Source organism: Quercus lobata, chromosome 9, assembly GCF_001633185.2.
Source record: "Quercus lobata isolate SW786 chromosome 9, ValleyOak3.0 Primary Assembly, whole genome shotgun sequence".
Classification (NCBI taxonomy): domain Eukaryota; kingdom Viridiplantae; phylum Streptophyta; class Magnoliopsida; order Fagales; family Fagaceae; genus Quercus; species Quercus lobata.
Genome location: NC_044912.1, coordinates 37,179,082 through 37,203,258, shown reverse-complemented (window position 1 = coordinate 37,203,258; position 24,177 = coordinate 37,179,082). Strand labels below are relative to the sequence as shown.

At 39.6% G+C, this 24,177-nt stretch overlaps 1 protein-coding gene across 1 annotated transcript; it reads left to right on the top strand.

Annotated features, from left to right (window-relative positions):
• Positions 1-8,438: 8,438 nt before the first annotated feature.
• On the top strand, positions 8,439-9,243 carry LOC115958903 (putative glycine-rich cell wall structural protein 1). The gene has a single exon (XM_031077169.1). The coding sequence runs from the start codon at positions 8,618-8,620 to the stop codon at positions 9,014-9,016; it is 399 nt and encodes a 132-aa protein (XP_030933029.1). The 5' UTR covers positions 8,439-8,617; the 3' UTR covers positions 9,017-9,243.
• The last annotated feature ends 14,934 nt before the right edge of the window (positions 9,244-24,177 follow it).

Here is a 24,177-nt window from a genome sequence, read left to right as displayed (position 1 = left end):
AAAATTTTAGCAGCTAAAATTTTCCAAAAAAAAAGAGAAAAGAGCTTGGGCCCCCTCCCAAAAATATGAACCCCTGTCCATCATCTGGCTAGCCCATGACCCATGTAAATCTAAAAAAATAAAAATAAAAAAACTCAACTCTCAGCAGTCCAAAACCAAACCAAACGGAGAAAGCAAAAAAACGAAGGAAAAAAAAGAAAAGAAAGGAAAGTGAGACTTGAGAGCTGAGAGGCGAGATAGAGAGATCAGAGATAGAGAGGCGAGACAGGGAGACCCACCCCGAGACGCCGTCGCCGCCGCCCATGCCCACGCCGTGTCGCCATGACGCTTGCGTGAGCGAGACCCATCTTGATCAGTTGATCTTGCTACCAGAGACCCACGCTAGTGAGACCCACTTGCCGCCGCCCACTTCAAACCCACTTGCCACCGTCGCCGGTTGCTCAAGACCCACTTGCCGCTGCCGCTCACAAGTATTTACTCTTATCTTTTCCTTCAAAACTTAATAAATATAAAATTTTTGTGATCTGATTTGAGAATCAGAGATTCACAGAAACTGTGCTTGTGCCTTGTGGACTGGTGGCGATTCATGTTTGTGTTTTTACTGATGAACTGAACTGATGTTGGTGATTGACTGATTATGAATTGAATATGTGCTGCCTGTGGTAATTTTTTTTTTTTTTGGGCTTTTTGGCTTTATGACTCTGTGTTTGCAACTCTCTATATTATAATAGATCGAAGTTTCAAAGAGATGACTTATTGCAACAAATTTAACATTGCAATAACTAAAATATCAATTATTTTACAATCTATTGCAATGACAAATATGAAGCTGCAATGAATATATTATAACAATGATTTAATTCCAATTATTTTACAATCTATTGTAAGAAAAAATATGAAAAATTTAACTATTACAATAAATATACCGTTGCAAAATTTGAACCCAAATTATTTTTGTCAATTCTTTACAATCTATTGTAATAAAATTTATGAAATAATAGTCTATTGCTACAAGATATTCAAAGTAATAATTTTTTTATTGCAATAGCACATATATTATTACATCAAAAATTTTCATTAAAATATTTAAGATTTATTGCAACAAAAATTTTTTTGTAGCACAAACTTATTACCTCAAATTTTATTACAACACTTCGCATAAACTATCACATCCAACAAAAAATGTTTAATACAACAAAAAAAATCATTGCAATAGCTTATGTGAAGTGTTGCAATAAAATTTGAGGTAATAAGAATTAAAAACAGGGACGAACCCAGGAGGGGGGCAAAGGGGGCTCGGGCCCTCCCACCCCCCCGGCCCAAAACAAAAAAATTTAGCAGCTAAAATTTTCCAAAAAAAAGAGAAAAGAGCTTGGGCCCCCCTTAGTTTTAGCTTAGGCCCCCTCCCAAAAATATGAACCCCTGTCCATCATCTGGCCAGCCCATGACCCATGTAAATCTAAAAAAAATAAAAATAAAAAAACTCAGCTCTCAGCAGTCCAAAACCAAACCAAACGGAGAAAGCAAAAAAACGAAGGAAAAAATAGAAAAGAAAGGAAAGTGAGACTTGAGAGATGAGAGGCGAGATAGAGAGATCGGAGATAGAGAGGCGACACAGGGAGACCCACCCCGAGACGCCGTCGCCGCCGCCCATGCCCACGCCGTGTCGCCATGACGCTTGCGTGAGCGAGACCCATCTTGATCAGTTGATCTTGCTACTAGAGCCCCACGCTAGTGAGACCCACTTGCCGCCGCCCACTTCAATCCCACTTGCCGCCGTCGCCGGTTGCTTAAGACCCACTTGCTGCTGCCGCTCACAAGTATTTACTCTTATCTTTTCCTTCAAAACTTAATAAATATAAAATGTTTGTGATCTGATTTGAGAATCTGAGATTCACAGAAACTGTGCTTGTGCCTTGTGGACTGGTGGTGATTCATGTTTGTGTTTTTACTGATGAATTGAACTGCTGTTGGTGATTGACTGATTATGAATTGAATATGTGTTGCCTGTGGTAATTTTTTTTTTTTTTTTTGGGGGGCTTTTTGGCTCTATGACTTTGTGTTTGCAACTCTCTATATAGATAAGAGAGAGAGAGAGTAGAGCTTGTAGTTGTAGAGATTAGTTTTTTCTTTGTGGACTGGTAGTTGGGCATAATAGGGACAAGTAGAGTTGGGCAACGGACAAAAGGTAAAGTTACAGTCTTTAACTTTACCCTTTTTCCCTTTTTTTTTTTTTTTTTTTTTTTTTTTTTCTCCTGGAATCTCAATTAGTGTCGGTAGTGGCCAGTGGGATTCATTGGGTTAGTGGGTCAATGTTAGAAAGAGGGAGACAACATAAAGACATAAATAAAGGCAGACCAAACACAAAAAGAAAAAAACAAATCATATAATATAAAAAATTGTCACACAAATTTAAAAAAATAATGGTGATTCTTATATGATTCTTATTTTATTGGTAGATCATGAAAAATCAATTACAATGCTTGATTTTTTCAAAAGAAAATGTTCAACTTCAAATTCTTTCAAAGTCAACAAGGAAGTCACCTTGGAATAACCAATCAAGGTGAAAATTTCATAGTGATATATATTTTTGAAAAGTGTTGCCAATGAAAATCTCTAGCTTTGTAGTTTTGAATGAACATTTCATAATTTGAACTGTTGCCATACTTCATTATGTTGAAAGTTATATAATTTATAATGTTGAACTTCATGTTAACTTTTTGTACCATTTTCCAGTCGCTCACATGCTATCTTTACAATTATTATGGAGCAAAAGAAAGTTGCATGCTTCGTAGCCAGAGTAACTAATGAAGACATTGGTGATGACAACATATGTGCAAAACTGCTTCTAGTGGATCTCGCTGGTTCTGAATGTGCAAAACGAACGGGTGCAAATGGCAAGCTTCTTGAAGAAGGTAGTATGGTACAGACTTGGTCTTGGGGTTTCAATTTGTTACAATATGGTTAAAAAAATAGTGGCAAGATGAACATCTATAGCTTTGTAGTTTTAAATTATAAAATAGCCATCTGTTGTGAACGTGATATATGGAATGATAAGTATGTTACATCATTTAAATTGGAGTTTTCCCCATTTGTGTTTGTTTTAATAGTTTATTTGATGTAGGAAAACATATCAATAAGGGTTTATTGGCACTTGGCAAAGTGACAAATGCCTTGGGAGATAAAAAAAGAGATCACGTTTCGTATCGTGAGAGCAGGTTAACCCGCTTGTTACAGGCAAGTGAATAAATATTTATTTTTCTTACTTAAATTGTAAGTATAATTTATCAGAATTTGCTTGTACCAATGAAATTCGATTTGGTCATGGATTAGTACATTATATTTTACATAACACAAGAACACATAGTAAGAAGTTGTAATATGGAGGCTGCCATAAGTACCAAAATAATGGAATAAGGGTTATTATTTACATTTTTTGGTATTTAAAGTGAAAATTTGACTAATTGTAAAAAATTCTCTCATGATTGTTTATTGAAATTTGAATCTGTAGGATTCTCTTGGAGGAAACAGCAAAAGTGACGGACACAAGATTTTAAGTTGGGGGGGCCGAAGATAAGCAAAAGAAAAAAAAAATTTCAAACACGCATCCATATAGTATTAATAAACTATCAACCAAGACAAATACCCAAAAATCATTGTTTCTTAATATATTAAAATACAATCATCTACTAACAAAAACAAAAGACACGAAACACTATTGTTTCTTTATACAATCATCTATGAAAAGGGAACTCAACGCTCTTTCAAATCTTCATCACGTTGATTAACATGATATTCTCATATTTGTTTGTGTGTTCCGGGATCATAATCCAAAGAATCAAGGTCAATTCTTTGAAATTGTGTTTGAGAGATTGGAACATCGACATTTTCCAGAATTGGAACATCCACATTTTTCGGAATTGGAACATCCACATTTTCTAGAATTGAAATAGCAACATTAGTTGTTGGCAATTCCACGTTGACTTCGGAAGAATTTGAAGTTGAAGATCTACCAATAAAATAAGAATCATATAAGAATCACCATTATTTTCTTAAATTTGTGTGACAATTTTTTATGTTATATGATTTTTTTTTTTCTTTTTGTGTTTGGTCTGCCTTTATTTATGTCTTTGTGTTGTCTCCCTCTTTCTAACACTGACCCACTAACCCAATGAATCCCACTAGCCACTACTGACACTAATTGACCTTATAGAAGAAAAAAAAAGGGTAAAGTTAAAGACTGTAATTTTACCTTTTGTCCGTTGCCCAACTCCACTTGTCCCTATTATGCCCAACTACCAGTCAACAAAGAAAAAAATAATCTCTACAACTACAAACTCTACTCTCTCTCTATCTCTCTTATCTACACAAAGAGTCGCAAACACAGAGTCACAAAGCCAAAAAGCCAAACAAAAAAAAAAAAACCACAGGTAGCACATATTCAATTCATAATCAGTCAATCACCAACATCAGTTTAGTTCATCAGTAAAAACACAAAAATGAGTCACCACCAGTCCACAAGGCACAAGCACAGTTTTTGTGAATCTCAGATCAGATTACAAACATTTTATATTTATTAAGTTTTGAAGGAAAAGATAAGAGTAAATACTTGTGAGCAGCGGCGGCAAGTGGGTCTCGAGCAACCAGCGACGGCAGCAAGTGGGTTTGCAGTAGTCGGCGGCAAGTGGGTCTTGCTGGCGTGGATCTCTGGTAGCAAGATCAACTGATCAAGATGGGTCTCGCTCACGCAAGCGTCTTGGCAACACGGCGTGGGCGTGGGCGGAAGCGACGGCGTCTCGGGGTGGGTCTCTCTGTCTTACCTCTCTATCTCTGATCTCTCTGTCTCGCCTCTCAGCTCTCAAGTCTCACTTTCCTTTCTTTTCTTTTCTTTTTCCTTCGTTTTTTTGCTTTCTCCGTTTGGTTTGGTTTTTTTTTTTTTTTTGAAAACCCATTTGGTTTGGTTTTGGACTGTTGAGAGTTGAGTTTTTTTTTTTTTTTAGATTTACATGGGTCATAGGCTGGCCGGATGATGGGCAGGGGTTCATATTTTTGGGAGGGGGCCCGAGCTAAAACTAAGGGGGGCCCAAGCTCTTTTCTCTATTTTTTTGGAAAATTTTAGCTGCTAAATTTTTTTTTGGGCCCACGGGGGCCCGAGCCCCCTTTGCCCCCCTCCTGAGTCCGTCCCTAGGCCCAACAACATTACACGAGGCACCCCATATAAGCTAAAATACTTAAATCAAGTGCAGAGTATGACGGTGGGCTAAGAAGTTCATATTTTGTAGACATTCATAGTAACACTTTGATGGATGGAACACAGTTAGTGGACAATAGCTATTGGACGAATAAGGATTGAACGCCCAACTTTCTTATGGGATAACCGAACTAGGCTTCTAAGTTCTAGGGATGTGCAATTGGTGTGATAGGGTCAAGACTTTTGAGCCCAATTAATCAACCAATTCAGACTCCCTTGATGAAGCAACAAAACTTGCTACTCACCAATTTTTTGTGTATCTAAGATCATTTTGAAGATGCTTCTTACTGGTAAAAGTGTTGGCTTCCAATCCGATGATCCAAACACTAGGAAAACCCAAAGCTAAAAGGCTAAAACTTATTACACACGTGTGATGTGTGTAACAAACAGTGCTCGACCTAAAAACCAATTAGCTATACGGCTATGCCTATGTCACAATGTGTAATAGCATTACAAAAAGGTCGGACTTACCCAGTTACCCTATGAAATCAAGCAATTATTTATTTATTATTATTCAATAGTTTTTTTTTTAATAATATTTCAATCTTATAAGGACAAAAAATTATTACTAGTTAAACTTACTTGAACCCACTTTTATTATTCAATAGTTATGAAAGAGGGATTTAAACTCTAATGTCTCCATAGAAAATACTAAAAAGTATCAATTTTTTTTCTTTTTTGGGATAAAACTCTTTTTCGTCCTTACATTTTCACACGATTCTCACTTTGGTCCCTATCTTTTATTTTCACAGCTTTTAGTCCCTAAAATCAAAAAGGCAATCTCATTTTTGTCCCTACTGTCAGTGCCCTAACGGCAAAGTCCTAGGTGATAGACGGAACAGCCTATTAACTAACGTGGCGCTGATGTGGCACTGATGTGGCGATTAAAATATTATTAAAAAATATTATTTGGCATTAAATGCCACGTCAGCATTTTAATTTTTTTTAAAAAGCCATGTCAGAAAATTTAAACTAAAATTAAAAAAAAAAATAAAAAACAAAACTTAAATCTAATTAAAAAATGGTTTCAAAAAAAAAAAATCTAATTAAAAAACAAACACAAACACAGACACAAAAATAAGCTAGAGCTTCCCAAATCTCAGATCAAATTCTCTTCTCCTCTCTCTCTCTTTACACTCTTACCCTCAGTAAATCCCCAAATTCACAACCCTAAACCCCTAAATAAATAAAAAACAAAGAAGAAAAAGAAGAAGAAGAAGAAGAAGAATGTTAAGCAACACTGCAGCAGCAGCAATCAAAACCAAAACCAAAGATCCTCTACAACAATGCCACACCATCCTCCACTCCCTCGCCTACCTCCCACGCGCCGCCCAATGCCGCCTCTGCCCTTGTCAACTCATCCTTTGCCTTGGCTCCATCGACTCCACCCTCGCCGCCGACCTCGGTCTTCGACTCCTCCATGTGGATGCCTCGAGAGCAGAAGAGATCGCCAATACGATTATGGCCCTCTTCCTTGGGTTGTCGAGAAGGACTCATCTGCTCTCGCGGCATGCTCTCTCCGCTGCGGGTTGGCTTGGGTCTGTTCAGCTGCTTTGTAGAGGAATGCAACGGTGCCGTGGCTTGGTTTTGGGGATTATTGGTAGATCTGCTTCGGCTAGGTCTTTGGCTACGAGAAGCTTAGCCTTCAAGATTAGTGTGCTCTATTTTGATGTTCATAGGGTTTTTTTTTTTTTTTTTTTTTTTTTTTTCAAATTTCCTATTATTCACTTCTCTTTTTCACTGTGATTTGTCTATGATTTTTGTGAGAGTTGGATTTGAGCACATTGTTGCTTATTTTTTTGGATTTCATGATTAGCATTTGAGTACTGAAGTGATGTGTGGGTATGAGTGAGTACATTTTGTTCGAGAGGATGTGGAGTTTTTTGATTTTATGGGTTTTTTGTGTGTTTGTTTCCCAAGAAAATTTTCTGGGTTTATGGGTTTGCTAGAGATTGGGTTAGTTACTGTGTTTATGGGTTTGTTTCTTGGATTTATTTTTTGTTTTTCTGGATTTGATGGAGATTGGGTTTGGTTGGTGGATTTGGATTTGGATTTGGATTTGGGGTTTGCTAGAGATTGATTTGGTTGCTTCTTGGATTTGGGAAGAACATGAAGAAAATTTCCTGTTAGTATTTAATTTAATTTTTTCTTCTTGTTTTTGTTTGTGTTCTTCTGATATGGGTTTGAGTTCTTGGTTGCTGGGTTTGGTTTGTGAAGAACACGAAGAACAAGCTGCAGAATAGGAAGAACAAGTTGAAGAACATGAATATTAAGAATTAAAATTTTAAATTAATTAGATTTAAGGTTTTTCTTTATATTAAAATTTTTTTTAAATTTCTGATGTGGCTTTAAAAAAAATTAAAATGCTGACGTGGTATATAAACATGCCAAATAATATTTTTTAATAATATTTTAATCGCCACATCAGTGCAACATTAGCGCCACGTCAGCTAATAGACTATTCCGTTTGCCACCTAGGATTTTGCCGTTAGGGCACTAACGGTAAGGACAAAAACGAGATTGCTTTCTTGATTTTAGGGACTAAAAGCAGTGAAAAAATAAGTTAGGGATCAAAGTGAGAATTGTGTGAAAATGTAGGGACGAAAAAGAGTTTTATCCTTTTTTTTTTTTTTTGTATCAATTGAATTGCAAACTTTTGAAAAATCAAGCAAATTATGTAAACTATTATGTCATGAACATGCAATTACATACCTGTCATAGTCTAGTTGAAACATTCGAAGCCATTGTCAAACAAGTGGGTCATCTATATACTAATACTATTAGTATCAGAATTCTTTGTTTGAGTTTCAACATTTTACATATTAAAATATTCTCACACAAATTCTTTTACTCTCTAAAATACCCCTATCTTTTAGTTAAATAATTTTAAATTTAAAAACTTAATCTAGTTAAAAGAGTAATTTATCATTTTTTAGAAAGTTCTAAAGTTTTAGGTTTTCAAACTTTTATCAATTCTTAACTAGAGAAATATCTTAAAAATTTGGACACTATTTCTATCTAACTTTTAAACATTATTTGTTCCCTAAATCTAAAATAAAAAATAAAAAATAAAAAAGACCCGAGCGCAAAGCGATGAATGTAGTTATCTAAAACACGTATCTTTCCTCCTAACCAAAAATCATTATCATTGCTTTTTGACAAAGTAATTGCTAATTAAGATAAGGCAAATAGGCGGTGATGGAGGGCTTGTTTTTGGCCTAACTTCTCATTCTCCACTCGCTTACTTCTCCTAGATATTCGGAAGAGCATCAGAGGAAAAAATCCCAACAACACCAACACATCCCACCCAAAAAAAAAAAAAAACCAAAACAATAACCATGGCAAGCAGAGGTGGTCCGAATCTGAATGGAGGGTGGGACTTTCGGAGTGGAGGCGTTATCTCTCCTGATGGAAATTGGAACTACAATTGGGGGACTGGTTCAGGCTCTGGTGGCACCACTTTTGGCTCTGGTGGCAAGCTCTAGTCCTAATGGTGGTGGGTTTGGGTTTGGGTTTGGGTTTGGGTTTGGATCGGGTAGCTCTACTTCAATTGGAGCTAGCAGGTTTGGGTTTGGTGCTGGCAGTGGTGGTGTTAATGGTGCTGCTAGTGTCAATTTTAACAGTAAATTCAGATTTGGATTTGGATTTGGTGGAAGTATTAGGTACCCAACAGACCAAGTCAGGTCTAATGGGGTTCGTGACACTAACGTTTACAACGGGAACAATCATGCTGCCAATGGCAATGGAGCCGCTGGGAGCCGTTAGATATTTAGTGGTGATTGTAGGTAAATTGTATTAGTATCATCATATATCATCATATAATAATGTCAATGTCATACTGTAATGTAAATGCAATTTTTCTTATTTGAATTGAAGCATGTACGTGATGTTAATTAAAAAAAGAAAGATGCGTATGGAATATGCCAATTTGGAGTGGATGCCACTAGTTTTAGTCCATAAGACTTAATAAATTAATAATTAGCCAAGGTTAATGTGCATCAATTAGTATGAGTGCTTTAATTAAGTGTGAAATTCGTAGTCATTATTATTATTATTATTATTTTTTTTGAACCGGAAAATTCTACAACAAACTAGCTGCAAATAGAGGCTAAATTGAAAATAAATAAAGGATAAAATTTAGTTGATTGTAGCCTTATGCTACAACCTTACTCAATCTATTTTTATTGGTGGTGAATTTTGACAAATTCACCATTGAATTACACGTTTTTCTTATATTTTCCATGCTTGCAAAATTTCTAGAAAATTAAAGATCAATAGTTATATCATTAATAAATTGTTTAAATTGCAAGTTTTTGTAGTTTAAAATTATGTATAAAATATTAACTTATAGATCATATAGTAAATAATATATAATTGACATAAAATTCAACATGCGTATTAAAAGCGCAAAGAACATGTAATTTAACGGTTAAATTTTCAAAATATATAGGGTATGTTTATTTTATTGAGTAAGGTTGCCGTCTTAGGCTACAACAAATTTTCTAGCTAAACTTTGTTCATAAATAAATAAGTTCTTTCTCACTTGGAAAGTTCCATAAACCAGAATTCTTGCTCACTGTTCTGCAAGAAAACAGCGGCAAATTAATCAAATCAACGGTAAAATAAATAGAAAAAAAAGGTTTTTAATCTAACTAATTAAGCAATTCAGTTCACAATGGAACTGAATTAAACTAATTACGTAATTAATTATTGGAAAAACTAGTTTTGCATCTCATACAAAACCCATAGCAGAAGCAACATAAAAATCTACTTCATTCACGTGAAATAACAAGGAATATCTAGAGTTTTAGAAATAAAGATAGAAAGGTGTACCTTAATGCAGTGAAATTCAAAACAAAAGAAGATCGAACTTGGGAAGACCTTCAATTTTCACTCCAATTCCACTTGTGCCCAAAATGTGGGTTGCTTCCAACAATTTTATTTTTTGATCGTAAATCATTAGAAAGCAGAATAAATGTGTTTCATTTATTTTCTCTTTTGTTTATTTTATTCACATATTTCAATTAGGTAGTCAAAAGAAATTTGGCTGGTAAAAAGTATTGTTCTTTAATGCCAAATGTTTGCTTGAATTGGAAGCCTTAAGGAACAATTTTCATGAACAAGGACTCTCATTTGTTTGGTATATTTTATGTTCAGCTGGCCTTTGGTGTTACTATCAGTTACATATGGCTTGGTCTTAATGAAAGATTATTTCAAGGCAAAGTAAGTGGGGTTTCTGTACTGCTATTTATCTTTGAGTTGAGGACTTCTTTCGTTGTAATTTTGGATGGTTCTTGCTTCATGTTGAACAAAATTTCTTGAATTTGCTGCAAACCTTGATGGGTATTGCTTAATGAAAAGTTATTTGTGTCATATATGTGGTCAATTGCAACTATCACGGCCATCGCTCTTGCACATGAAGGGGTAAGTCCATATGACTTCAATTTTTTTTTTTTTTTCATCTATCTTTTATAGCAAGGTTAGCAATCTGACACTGACCCAAAAAACATTGAAATAAATATGATTCTAGGCTTACTTTGTCTTGAAGATTTTCAAATTTTTTTTTTTTTTAAATGTATGTGATATATGCTCACATTAATGATTTTTTTATATAGTGGATAATCCGTTTGTGTCTTTTTAAGAAGTTTCAATGAGTAATATAATATTTTTTTTATAAATCCATTCCTATTCAAGAATTATAGGAGCATAAGTATAGTGATGATCTTATTTTTGTTTCAAATGGTAATTTGTTTAAGCTTGAACATTTTTTTATAGGGACTAAGGCTTCACAATGTTGAAATTGTCAATTTGAAAGAAGCAGACAAGAAGAATTTATTAATTCATAAGAAGCTATATTTGGTTTTTGATTTAGATCATATGCTGCTAAATTTTATTGAGCATACATATATGACATCAGAATAAGATATTTAAAGAAACAAATAGATTATTTGCAAGGTATTATTGTTACATTTATATTTTATTACTTTTGGTAGTGTGCTTAGCATTTTGTATATCATTTTTTTCATGTATCATGGTGACATTGCTTCTGTTTTTTTGCTATTGTAACATTGTCATTTTGTAGAACTTTTAGAAGTCAACATGAATGATTATCGTTAGGTTCTAAATCAATAGTTCTGAATCTGTTGATGAAAGTTTTATTTGAGTGCTTTCAGTTTGTCAATGGAATGTTTTTTAAGTAAAAATAATAATAATAATAATAATAATAATAATGTATGATCAAGGGCGGCTCTACATTGTAGTCAGGGGGTTCAAATGAACCCCCTGACCTGAATTTTTTTTTTAATATATATAATATTTTTATTAAAAATTGTTTTGAACCCCTGACAATACAAATTTGCACACCCTCACCTTCAAACCTGACCCATTTTTATTTAAAACCCAACTTAAACTCTGAAAAAAAAAAAAAAAAAAAAAAAAAAAAAAAAAAAAAAAAACCCAATAGAAAATTTTAGTCTTTAATTTCAGAAATACAAAAGCCCATAAATAAAATTATGAAAAATCATAAAAATAAGGCCAAATAAAACCTAGTAGTTGTCGCTGCGTAGCCTAAAAAATTCCCACTATCCTTCTTCACTCTACAAACTCAAAGGAAAAAGGCTGCCTATGTTTCACACACAAAATCTGCCATTGCTTAGCCCCACGATCTGCAGCCGCTGCCACTTAATTGCCGCTTGATATGCCGCCTGAATCTGGTTTTGACAATCTATGTTCTTAATCGCTGCCTCCATATCTCTCTCTCTCATTGTGAGTGTGTTTTTGCTTTGTCTTTATCTCTATTCATGTGTCTTCTTTGAAGCTCCACCTCTTACTCACATGTTTGATGTCTTGTCGTATGGTATATATGGGTTATAGTGTTTTGTATTTTTTAATTGAGTTTTGAGCCATATACGTGTCTGATTGTGTAGTCACTGTTACTGTAGTTTCTATGAATCTATGTGTAGTCATAATTGAGTTTGTCTTTTGCACTTTGATTGAATTTGTGACTTGTGAGTAGTTGTTAGCTATGTGGGTGGGTTAATACATTAACACTAAAGGACAATAAAAATATAAAATATTTAAAGAATTGTAAACTTATAAATTAAAAGATTGCAAAAAAATCAATTAACAACTGATGATGCTGAAAATATCACCAATAGGTCACACAGCACTCTTGACTCAAAGCGAACCTACACAACAAAAATAATCAAAAAAACCTTAGAGAGCACCGGTGTGGTGCCGGCCAAATACTCTCCAAAGGTCAAATTAGAACTATTCTCACAACTCTAGAGTGCTAGAGAGGGTAAATTATGCGTACCTTGATTTGCGAGGGTATTAGGGCTTTTATAGTAGTAGAGAGTCAGCTTTTCCTTCTTGGTGTAGAAGTCTTTTCCATATGGGACTCTACTTCAAGTCTTTCCGAGCGTGGTGAGCAAGTTTTTCCTTATAGAGGAGATCTACTTTCAACGTGCGTGTCTTCTAGAATCACCCTTGTGCTTGAATTTCCATATTGGGATTCTAGGGCGTTTCTAGGAAATGAGCGATAAAGATCTCAGATCATGGGCCCTTACTGTGTCCTTCAGCGATGGGCCTTCAATGAGCGTTGGATCATCTCTACATTGGCCCAACAGTTCCTATCCGGCAGGCCCATTACCATAGGCCCGTCAGGCTTATATTTTATCCTCTTCAGTTGCCCCCTTCACCCTAAGGGTCCGTCAGCTTAGGACAAAGGAACCATGGGGTGACGACTCTAAAGTAAGGGCGTGACGGATAATTTTTTATGACGGAATGAGACCAATAAGACAAAAAAGGAGGTTTTAAGGTTATAGTTACAATGGGTTGACGGATTCATGCAAGCTAGTATGACGGTACAAACGAGGAGACCGTCGACCATACCAACTATAGACAAGCTGTACGAAAGTCATTAATGATGATGACACGTGTCGTAATCTGATTGGGTTTTATCTCGGATCGAAGCGACGCTTTGACTTCCGTGCATCTCCCTTATAAATAAGGGAGTCTTCCCTCTCATTTCTCTAATTTCAGCAAAAATTAGCTTGTCAGAGCTTACCCGTCACACCTATCAGAGCATACCCGTCACGTTTTATCAGGGGATGAACCGTCCAGTTGCTTCACTCGTCAGTGCTATACTTCCTCGTTTCGTTCATAAAATTGGTAAGTGTTCTTCTCAAAGCCACTCTTGTTTTAATTTTCCTTACAATCCACACCCGTTATGGACATATAGACCCGTCAGAGTCTTAGGCTCTTGTCGTTTCGTGTAGGAAATGTCTAGTGCGTCCAGTAATCAGTCGGTTGTTCGTGACTGGCTGGATTACGAGGAAGTATATCCGTCCGGTCATAGAGAACAAGATAGTCCCGGTGATGATAGGAGTCCGTCCTCCTCCTCCTCGTCCTCAACATATGAGGATATGAAGGTGGTTGAACAAGACGAGGACTTTGATGACGGTGAGGAACAGATTGTTAGATCCGTCGTTGGTGCTGATGGGCTCAGGGAGTTCGTCATGCTACCGGAGTGGACGGTGAATTACTTCTCGTCTATCATCAAAGAAAAGCACTTTAAGACATTTAGGGATAACTATCAAATTCCAGACAATGTTTCCATCCGTCTACCCTATAAATCAGAGAGATTTTATTATGAAGGGGTAGAGGGTGTCGGGGTGTATGAGCAAATGTTGAAGGTCGGACTTAGGTTCCCATTGAGTTCGCTTCATTGTGAGCTCCTCCGATATTTGGGATTATCCGTGAATCAGATTTCCCCTAATGCTTGGAGGGTCTTCATAGCGATGGAGATTTTGTACGACGCAATGTCTGACGGCACCAAGAGGCTGACAGTTAAGGGAGTTCCTTCATTGCTACCGTCCGGACGAAATTGATAGGTCTAGGGGAATATATAGCTTCGTCCCCAGGAGTCCACTATTAAAGGTCATCTATGACACGCCGGACTTAAATAGGGATTGGAAGAGCCGTTACTTCTTCCTAGAGGGTGACAGTTGGATGTGTCGTCCAGGGAACACGGATTACATGCCCGTCGACACCACTTGGGGCATATTACACCCGTCTAGTATGGACCGTCCTCAAAATTTTAACTTTTATTTCATTATGTATGTTTAAAACAATCTAACCATCCTTTATTCTTTGCAGTTAGACGATGCCCCCAAGTCGATATTGAGGAGTTCGCCTTCCTTGAGAAAATCTTCTCAAAGACCCAGTCGGAGGAAAGGACTTGGGCGAAGTTGGTGACACTTAAGACCATTCATTGGTATTGTGACGGACCAGAACCAACACCAGCAGCCGTCAAGTACGAGGCACAGATTAGAAGGTGTAAGTTCGTCGCCCTATGCTTGATAAGTTACATATCTTATTTTGATAACTAATATTCCCATCCATGTTTCAGAAATGGACGATGCCAAGAGGAGAGCTTTGATTAGATCCAAAGCCGCAAAGGAGACCGACGATGTTGCTCCCTCGGTGACGGGCCCAAGCAATCCATCCGCCAAGAGGAAAACACAGCCCAAAGTGGATCGTCAGGCCAAGAAGGCCAAAGTGTCCTTGGAACCCGTCGTGGGACTTATGGCGGAGCCTCCGAAGACGGCCACTCCAATCAAGCACGGGGTCGACAAGGGCCTCATGAAGGGGCCGTCGAAGGATCAGGAGAAGCCGCCCGTTCTTCTTTGGGAGGATTCCAAGCACGCCTTAGAACAGATTTCCTCCATCATGTCGGCGGAGGATTATGAAGACCTAGGCAACCATTCGACGGAGGCCATGGGTGAGACGGGCCTTTTTGCAATTACACAGGTAAGACAGCCCGTCTACTTTACAAATGCAAATTACATCTTTTTTGCCCACAGTTTGTTTCATAACTATCATTGTTATTATTTTTTAGGCAATGGTCATGATGAAGGGGTTGATGGGACGGTGCCTCAGCCATGAGACGGCCCTGGATCGTGTACGGGCGAAAGCGGAGCAGACGAAGGAAGAACTACTTCAGTTGCGAAATTGGAAACCCAAGATGGAGAGGAAGCTTGAACTTTCCGAGAAGGCAAGGAAAAACCTTGAACAGGTGACGGAAGAGGCGAAGAAGACTCTAGAGAGCAAGGACAAGGAGATAGAAGATCTGAAAAATGAAGTCCGTCAGGCTAAGGATGTCGCGGTTCATGAGTACTGTGACTCCGAAGCCCTGATTACTGAGCTAGGTGACTCCTTCCATCAAGGTGTCATGGACGCCGTCCGTTAGGTCAAGCAAGCTTATCTGGATTTGGACGTTTCAAAGTTCAAGGTTGAAGACCCAGCTCAGACATCCGTCATACCTGCTGCTTCAAAGGATACAGATGACCTCTTTGCTGATGATGATGCCCTTGGTGACGGGGAGTCAGCACCAGCAAAAGTTGCACAAGCTCAGCCTGATACGGAAACGGTTCCTCAGTCTGTCGTCAATGAGGACAAAGTTCAATAGCTAGTTTTTTTTTTTTTTTTTTTTTTTTTTTTTTTTTTTTTTTTTTTTTTTAAGTGTACTTGGGGAACAATTTTCATCCGTTGCTGATGATATGTAAACATTGCCCTTTAAGGGCCTATTGAATGCATCCGTTCACTCCATTTTATATGTTGAATGTTTTAATTTTCTAATTTTGCACTTGAATTCTGTCATTGTGGGACCTATTTACACCCGTCCAATTATTTGTTACTATTGGGTCCGGCATCTATAGGTATGTTTTTTGTCCTAAGAATTTATTCTTTGGAAACCCGTCCACCCCGAGTGATAGCTTTAAGTTCGTCTGAGTTAATCATTAAATTTTCATCCGTCCATTTTTTGGACTTGCTTTTATATCCGTCCACTTTGGACTAGACTCGTCACCATTGTAGGATGATCCATCCACTTTGTGGACTTATTTTGGATTCGTCCATTTTGGACTTCTAATCGTCATCCTCGTGGGATGGTCCGTCCATTTTGTGGACATGTTTTATATTCGTCCATTTTGGACTTCAAGTCGTCATCCATGTATGATGATCCATCCATCTTGTGGACTTATTTTGTATCCGTCCATTTTGGACTTCAAGTTGTTACCCTCGTAGGATGATCCGTCCACTTTGTGGACTTATTTTGGATTCATCCATTTTGGACTTCAATTTGTCATCCTCGTAGGATGATCTGTCCATCTTGTGGACTTATTTTGTATCCGTCCATTTTGGACTTCAAGTTGTCATCCTCGTAGGATGATCCGTCCACTTTGTGGACTTATTTTGTATCCGTCCATTTCGAACTTCAAGTTGTCATCCTCGTAGGATGATCCGTCCATCTTGTGGACTTATTTTGTATCCGTCCCTTTCGGACTTCAAATCATCATCTTCGTGGAATAATCTGTCCATCTTGTGGACTTATTTTGTATCCATCCATTTCGGACTTCAAATCGTCATCCTTGTGGAATGATCTGTCCTACTTTGTGGATAATAATAACAAATACATGTAGAAAATCAAAATTGTATCTGATTATTATTCTTAATAGAAATGCGTAAGGGAAAAGTGCCTGCGCCCTTGGGCTTAAAAAGGCACGAATAGATTGTAGCAAAAAATAGTTGAAGAAAAACTAATAATTAAAAAACTTAAGATAAACTGGTCAATCGAGGGGGGGTCATTGCTGTTCGCCGTGTTACTATTACTGGTAGTACTTTCTCAAGTGCTCGGCATTCCATGGATACGGCAGCTTCTTTCCGTCTGTCGTCTCCATGTGGTAGGTTCCTTTCCTTTGCCATGACGTAACTCGGTAAGGTCCTTCCCAATTGGGGCCGAGCTTTCCCTGTGTAGGGTCTCTAGTTGTACCCATGACCTTCCTGAGTATGAGGTCTCCTACTTGGAAGTCTCTGTGTCGGACCCGAGAGTTGTAGTGTCTGGCCATGCGATCTTGGTATCTAGCGAGCCTTTGCTCCGCCGCCGACCTAACCTCGTCTATCAGGTCCAGCTGTAGCCGCATTGTTTCGTCATTCCTGCTCTCGTCATGGTTGTGAACCCTGTAACTTGTGAGCCCAACTTCTGCCGGGATGACCGCCTCGCTCCCGTACGTTAGTCGGAATGGCATCTCTCCTGTTGGGGTCCTCGCCATTGTCCTGTATGCCCATAGCATGCTTGGCAATTCTTCAGGCCATATGCTCTTTACCCCCTCGAGTCGAGTCTTGATAATTTTAAGCAGGGATCGGTTCGTGACTTCAACCTGGCCATTAGCCTGAGGATGGGCGGGTGATGAGTAGTGGTTTTTTATTCCTAGCTGTGAGCAAAAATCCCGGAAGTAGTCGTTGTCGAACTGCCTCCCGTTATCTAAGACAAGGACTCTAGGAATACCAAACCTGCATATGATGCACCTCCAGACTAAACTTCTAATGTTCTTCTCCGTAATGGTGGCCAAAGCTTCCGCTTCTACCCATTTTGTAAAGTAGTCAATACCCACTACCAAGAACTTCAGCTGTCGTACCGCCGTTGGGAAAGGTCCCATAATGTCTAGTCCCCACTGAGTGAACGGCCATGGAGCCGTCATCGGGGTCAGCTCCTCGGTTGGCTATCTAATAATATTGCTGAATTTCTGGCATTTGTCACAGCTTTTAACGTAAGACTCGGCATCCTTCTGCATGGTTGGCTAGTAATACCCAGCTCGTACCAGTTTGTGCACCAACGACCTCGATCTAGAATGGTTCCCGCATATCCCTTCGTGTACATCCCTCATTACGTAGTCTGCTTCTTCGGCACCCAGGCATCTTAGATATGGACGGGAGAAACCTCTCTTGTACAAGATGTCTTTTATCAAGACGAACCTTGCCGCCTGGACCTTTAGCTTTCTTGCTGCCTCCTTCTCGTCTAGCAGTAACCCGTTCTTCAAGTATGAAATTATCTGTGTGGTCTAGTTACTTTCGGAGCATATCTCCTGCATTTTGCCGGGGTCTATTAGTGGAGAAAGTTGAACAAAAGAAAGTACATTACCCGGTGTTATCATATGATCTGCTGAAGCGGTTTTGGCTAGCCGGTCGGCGAGCTCATTTTCTCCTCTAGGGATTTGGATGACCTTGGCTTCTAGGTCGTCGATTCTCGCCTTTACTTGATCAAGATATCTCTTCATCCTTTCCCCCTTGCATTCATAATCTCCGTTCACTTGATTGGTCACGACTTGAGAGTCGTAGTAAATGACTACGCTCTCGGCTCCTGCGGCTTTGGCTAGGTCGATGCCTATTACCACTGCTTCGTATTCCGCTTCATTGTTGGTGGTGGGGAAGTCAAGACGAACCATACATTCAATCCTGTCTCCTTTAGGTGACAGCAATACGATGCCGGCTCCCCCGGCTCGCCTATTGGATGATCCGTCGGTATATATGCTCCACTGAGGGGACTCTTCTGCCCCCTTATCTTCGTCACGAGTAAATTCTGCTATGAAGTCGGCTACGATCTGTCCTTTAATGGCTGCACGTGGGTGGTACTTGATATCAAATTCGCTCAACTCTATCGCCCACAGCGTCAGTCGACCTGCAGCTTCAGGATTGCTCAATGCCCTTCGCAAGGGCTTGTCGATCATTACGTTCACGGTATGGGCTTGAAAGTAGGGCTTGAGCTTGCGAGCCGCCGTGACTAATGCAAAAGCGAATTTCTCCATAGGTGGGTATCTTTCTTCGGCACCGCGGAGCGCCTGGCTGGCATAGTATACGGGCTTCTGTACCCTGTCCTCTTCTCTGATTAAGGCCGCGCTGACTGCGACAGGGGAGATAGCCAAGTAGAGGAAGAGTTCTTCACCTGGTTGCGAGGGGCTCAGTAGAGGTGGTGAAGATAGATAGGCTTTTAACTCCTCGAATTCTTGTTGACACTCGTCCGTCCACTCAAAAGACTTCTTTAACGTGCGAAAGAAGGCCAAACACTTGTCCGTGGCTCTCGACACGAATCTATTTAATGCCGCTACCTTGCCGTTAAGGCTTTGTACTTTCTTCACATTTCTCGGGGGGGCCATCTCTATTATGGCTCGGATTTTGTCTGGGTTAGCCTCAATCCCCCTTTGAGATACCATGAATCCTAGGAATTTTCCTGCTGTTACGCCGAATGCGCACTTTCCTGGATTGAGCTTCATGTTATAGGATCGAAGCGGGCCGAATGTTTCCCTAAGATCTTCCAGGTGGTCTTCCTCCTTCCGGCTCTTCACTAGCATGTCATCGACCTAGACCTGGACATTCCTCCCGATTTGCTGCACGAACATCTTGTTTATCAACCTTTGATATGTTGCTCCCACATTTTTTAGGCCGAATGGCATTACTTTGTAGCAGAAGATGCCTTGATTGGTCACGAACGAAGTCTTCTCCTGATCAGCCTCGTGCATGCGGATCTGGTTATAACCTGAGAAAGCGTCTATGAAGCTTAGTAACTGGTGTTGAGCCGTCGAGTCTACTAGGACGTCGACCCTTGGAAGGGGATAGCTATCTTTGGGACACGCTTTTTTAAGATCGGTGAAGTCCACGCACATCCGCCACTTGTCGTTCGCTTTTTTAACCATTACTACGTTCGCCAGCCAATCGGGATAGTAGACTTCCCTAATGAAGCTTGCCTCTTGTAGTTTGTGGACTTCTTCCACTATTGCTTGGTCTCGTTCCGGGGTGAACACTCTCTTCTTCTGTCAGACGGGTGGAAAGGAGGGCAACACATTCAATTTATGTACCATGACCGAGGGATCGATTCCTGGCATGTCATCATGACTCCAGGCGAACACATCTTGATTGCTCTTCAAGAAAGTTATGAGTTCTTGACGGATTGCGGGTTTGGCGAGCGTTCCGATCTTGGTTGTTAGATCCGGATTGGAGCTGTCGAGAGTTATCTCCTCTAGCTTCTCTGTTGGTTCCGCCACTGTTCGGTACTCTTCTATGTTCAAGGCCTGGAATTGGTCTTCCATCTCCATCATAGCCACATAGCATTCCCGTGCGGCCATTTGACTTCCGCGCAGCTCTCCTACTCCATAATTTGTAGGAAATTTGATCATCAGGTGGTAAGTTGATGTCACCGCCTTCCACAAGTTGAGCGTGGGTCGTCCGAGGATAGCATTGTAGGCGGACGAGCAATCGACCACTAGGAAGGTTACGTCCCTGGTGATTTGTTGGGGGTAATCGCCTACCGTCATTGATAATGTGACCGTGCCCAAAGGGAATACTCGGCTCCCTCCGAAACCAACGAGTGGGGCGTTCGTCGGCATTAATCGCTCTTTGTCAATCCTCATTTGCTGGAACGCCGGATAATACAAGATATCGGCTGAGCTGTCGTTGTCGACCAACACCCGGTGCATGTTGTAGTCTTCTATCCGCATGCTGATGATGAGGGCATCATCGTGTGGATGGTGTAGGCGTCGTGCATCTTCTTCTGAGAACCCGATAATGGGGCCTTCTCTCCTTTCTATCTTCGGCACGGTGCCCGTCAGCTGGACGCTCTGTACCATCCGGAGGTACGTTTGCGAGCCTTTTTTGAAGACCCGGCTGCAACTGTTCCTCCGATTATCATCCTTATGTCCCCTATGGGGGGTCTTGGTCGCTCGTTCTCTCGCCGGGGGTGTTGTTCTTGTGGGGGTGGATCTGTTCTCTCCTTGCTGACGAATTTTTGCAGTTTTCCTTGTCGGATAAGGGCTTCAATTTGTTGCTTCAAGTCGTAGCAATCGGCTGTGTTTGACCATGGTCACGGTGGAAGCGGCAATATTTGTCCCTAGATCGTTTGTTGGACTCTTCAGCTTTCCTAGAAATGTCAGGGCCCATTCGTCCTTAATCTGCATTAGGACTTGGTCTATCGGGGCTGTTAACGGGATGAAACTTGTGAATTTTCCCCCCATGGGTTTAGGGCGTCTCTCCTCCCTTCGGTCTCCTATCCTGCCTTTCTTCCGCCCCTGGTCCTGTCGGGAGTCTTCTTACCTGTCTCTTTTCTTGGGCCTCTCTTCTCGGCCCAACAGCGCGTCTTCAGCGTTCATATATTTGGTGGCCCTGTAAAGCACCTCTAACATGGTCTTTGGGTCTTTTTTGTATAGGGAGAACAAAAACTTACCCCCCTTTAGCCCATTCGTGAATGCTGCTACTAGTATCTTGTCGTCGGCTTCGTCGATCGAGAGCGCCTCTTTGTTGAAGCGTGATATGTAGGCCCTTAACGTCTCCTCCTATCGCTGCTTGATATTCATTAAACAAGCTGTGATTTTCTTATACCGATGTCCTTCGATGAAGTGCGTAGTAATTTAAGCGCTTAGCTCCTTGAAGGTGCTGATGGAGTTGGGTGCTAGCCGGCTGAACCAAATCCTTGCTGCGCCCTTTAGGGTTGTAGGAAAGGCCCTGCATATAATCGCGTCTGCCATTCCCTGAAGGTGCATCAGGGTCTTGAAGGTCTCTAGGTGATCTAAAGGGTCCTTGACCCCGTCATAACTATCCATATGTGGTATGCGGAACTTACTTGGCAGAGGGAAGGAGTTGACGGTTGTCGTAAATGGCGAGTCAGTCCGGTTGACAAGGTCGTCAAGGTCACTGGACACTCGTCCCTTGAGAGCGTTCATCATCACTTCCATCTGTTCCTTCATCGCCTGCATCTCCGCGATGATGGGTGGCGGAGCCGTATCTGCAAGAAAAGGAAGGCTCGTGTCCCGTCATTCTGGTCTGCTTGGGGCGTTGCTAGCCTGTGGTCCTTCGTGATTCCTCCTTTCAGCACTAGTCCCTTCTTGATCTGCTCCTTGGTTATTGGGAGCCGCATTTTTCTGGTTCAGTTGCTCTTCTAGGTCGTGGTTTTGTTTGGTGAGGCGTTCCACGGCTGTGGCGAGCGTCCTGACCTGTCTCTCAAGAGCAGTCGTAGGGGCTTTTTCTTCTTGAACGTCGTTAGTGGTCTCCATTGAGCGAGTGAGTACCATGTAACTCTTTTGTCTAGGAAGCGATAATGTGCTACGATTCCCACAGACGGCGCCAACTGATGATGCCGAAAATATCACCAATAGGTCACACAGCACTCGCGACTCAAAGCGAACCTGCACAACAAAAATAATCGAAAAAACCTTAAAGAGCACCGGTGTGGTGCCGGCCAAATACTCTCCGAATGTCAAATTAGAACTATTCTCACAACTCTAGAGTGCTAGAGAGGGTAAATTATGCGTACCTTGATTTACGAGGGTATTAGGGCTTTTATAGTAGTAGAGAGTCGGCTTTTTCTTCTTGGTGTAGAAGTCTTTTCCATATGGGACTCTACTTCAAGTCTTTCCGAGCGTGGTGAGCAAGTTTTTCCTTATAGAGGAGATCTACTTTCAGCGTGCGTGTCTTCTAGAATCACCCTTGTGCTCGAATTTCCGTATTGGGATTCTAGGGCGTTTCTAGGCAATGAGCGATAGAGATCTCAGATCATGGGCCTTTACTATGTCCTTCAGCAATGGGCCTTCAACGAGCGTTGGATCATCTCTACATCGGCTCAACAGTTCCTATCCGACAGGCCCATTACCATAGGCCCGTCAGGCTTACATTTTATCCTCTTCAACAACAATAATTAATATGTTTATTACATTAGAAAAAAAATGCCAAATGATCTTATAGTTTATTTTTTTTTTTTTTGCTAGAACTATGGACAAATTTGTAATAATAAACTCCGTAGACTGCAAGATTCATCTCTTACTCAAGATTTATCTTCTACTGAAGTTTCTTATTGACCCCCCTAGACAAAAATCCTGGAGCTGCCCCTGTGTATGATAGTCTATAATCCTAATATGATGCCACTCAATTTATTTGGTAGTTTAGAATTTAGAGATCATTCATGATAAAAGTCTTTCTAATTATGACTGAGATTATGCTTTGACAAGTTTCCAATTATTTGAAGTATGTATAGTTTCATTCTCAAAGGTTCTTGCTTCATCATATTGAACTCGACCTGTTTGTATTTTGAAATTAACTTGAACTCTTATTAAAAGCTTGGTTTTGTATCTACTCTATGTGAAACACTGTAAAGAAGTAAACTTTGACTTTTAGTTTTAAATTATAATTTTTAACTTCTGTATTCAAACTAAGAAGGGTGAAGGAAAAAGGCTTATGGATTTTATGAGATGTATATGTGTTGATTGTGATTTTTATGTTGTAGAATGATGAAAAGAACTGAGAAGGGAAAAAGGACACTGTTTAGGATCCACTTGAAATAGGGCAAAAGCCTAAAGGTTGCTTCTAATGTTGCTGCACTTGGATGATTCAAAAGCCATGTAGACATGTGCTAATGCATTATATGTGATGTTTTGTTTGGCAAAATTTACATTTTTGAGGTTCTTCAATAAATGATTTTTTTTTTTTTTTTTGGAGTTATGTGGATATGTGTAATTGTTATTTACCTTAATTCTTACCAATCAAAAACATATCATCTATCCTGATACTGGAATATCAAGATGAAGGATTTGCACTTGATCCATTAAGACCAAATTCGAACATGCAAGTGATTCTTTTACCCAATTTTGTAGTCTAATTTGCAAATGATTCTAATTGTAAAGCTTGACAATTTGTAACTTGCTTTGGATCCAATTAATATATATATATATATATATATATATATATATATTGAGTTGATCTCATTTTTAGCAGCTTTCCCGTGCATCACACGGGTTAGCGACTAGTTATTTATAACATAATGTCATAACATAATATCATACACAGTATCGTACAATAGGATTTTAGGGCACTAATCTTAACATTAACTACTAACTATTTTTCATCTTTGGGCTTTTATATGATATGCTGAACTAGTGATATATATTGAGTCCAGAGAGTTTCCAGGCTTCCAAGGTAAGCCCATTTTCCATTCCCAATCAAAGAGATTTGGCCCATTTGCAGTTAAAAAAAATTAAAAAATAAAACTAAAATTGGTTTCCATCTGTGTCTGTGACTATATCCAATTCCAGTGTTATATCAAAACC

Coding starts and splice junctions, on each gene's coding strand:
- LOC115958903 (XM_031077169.1), top strand. CDS start 8,618: ATGGAGGGTGGGACTTTCGGAGTGGAGGCGTTATCTCTCCTGATGGAA.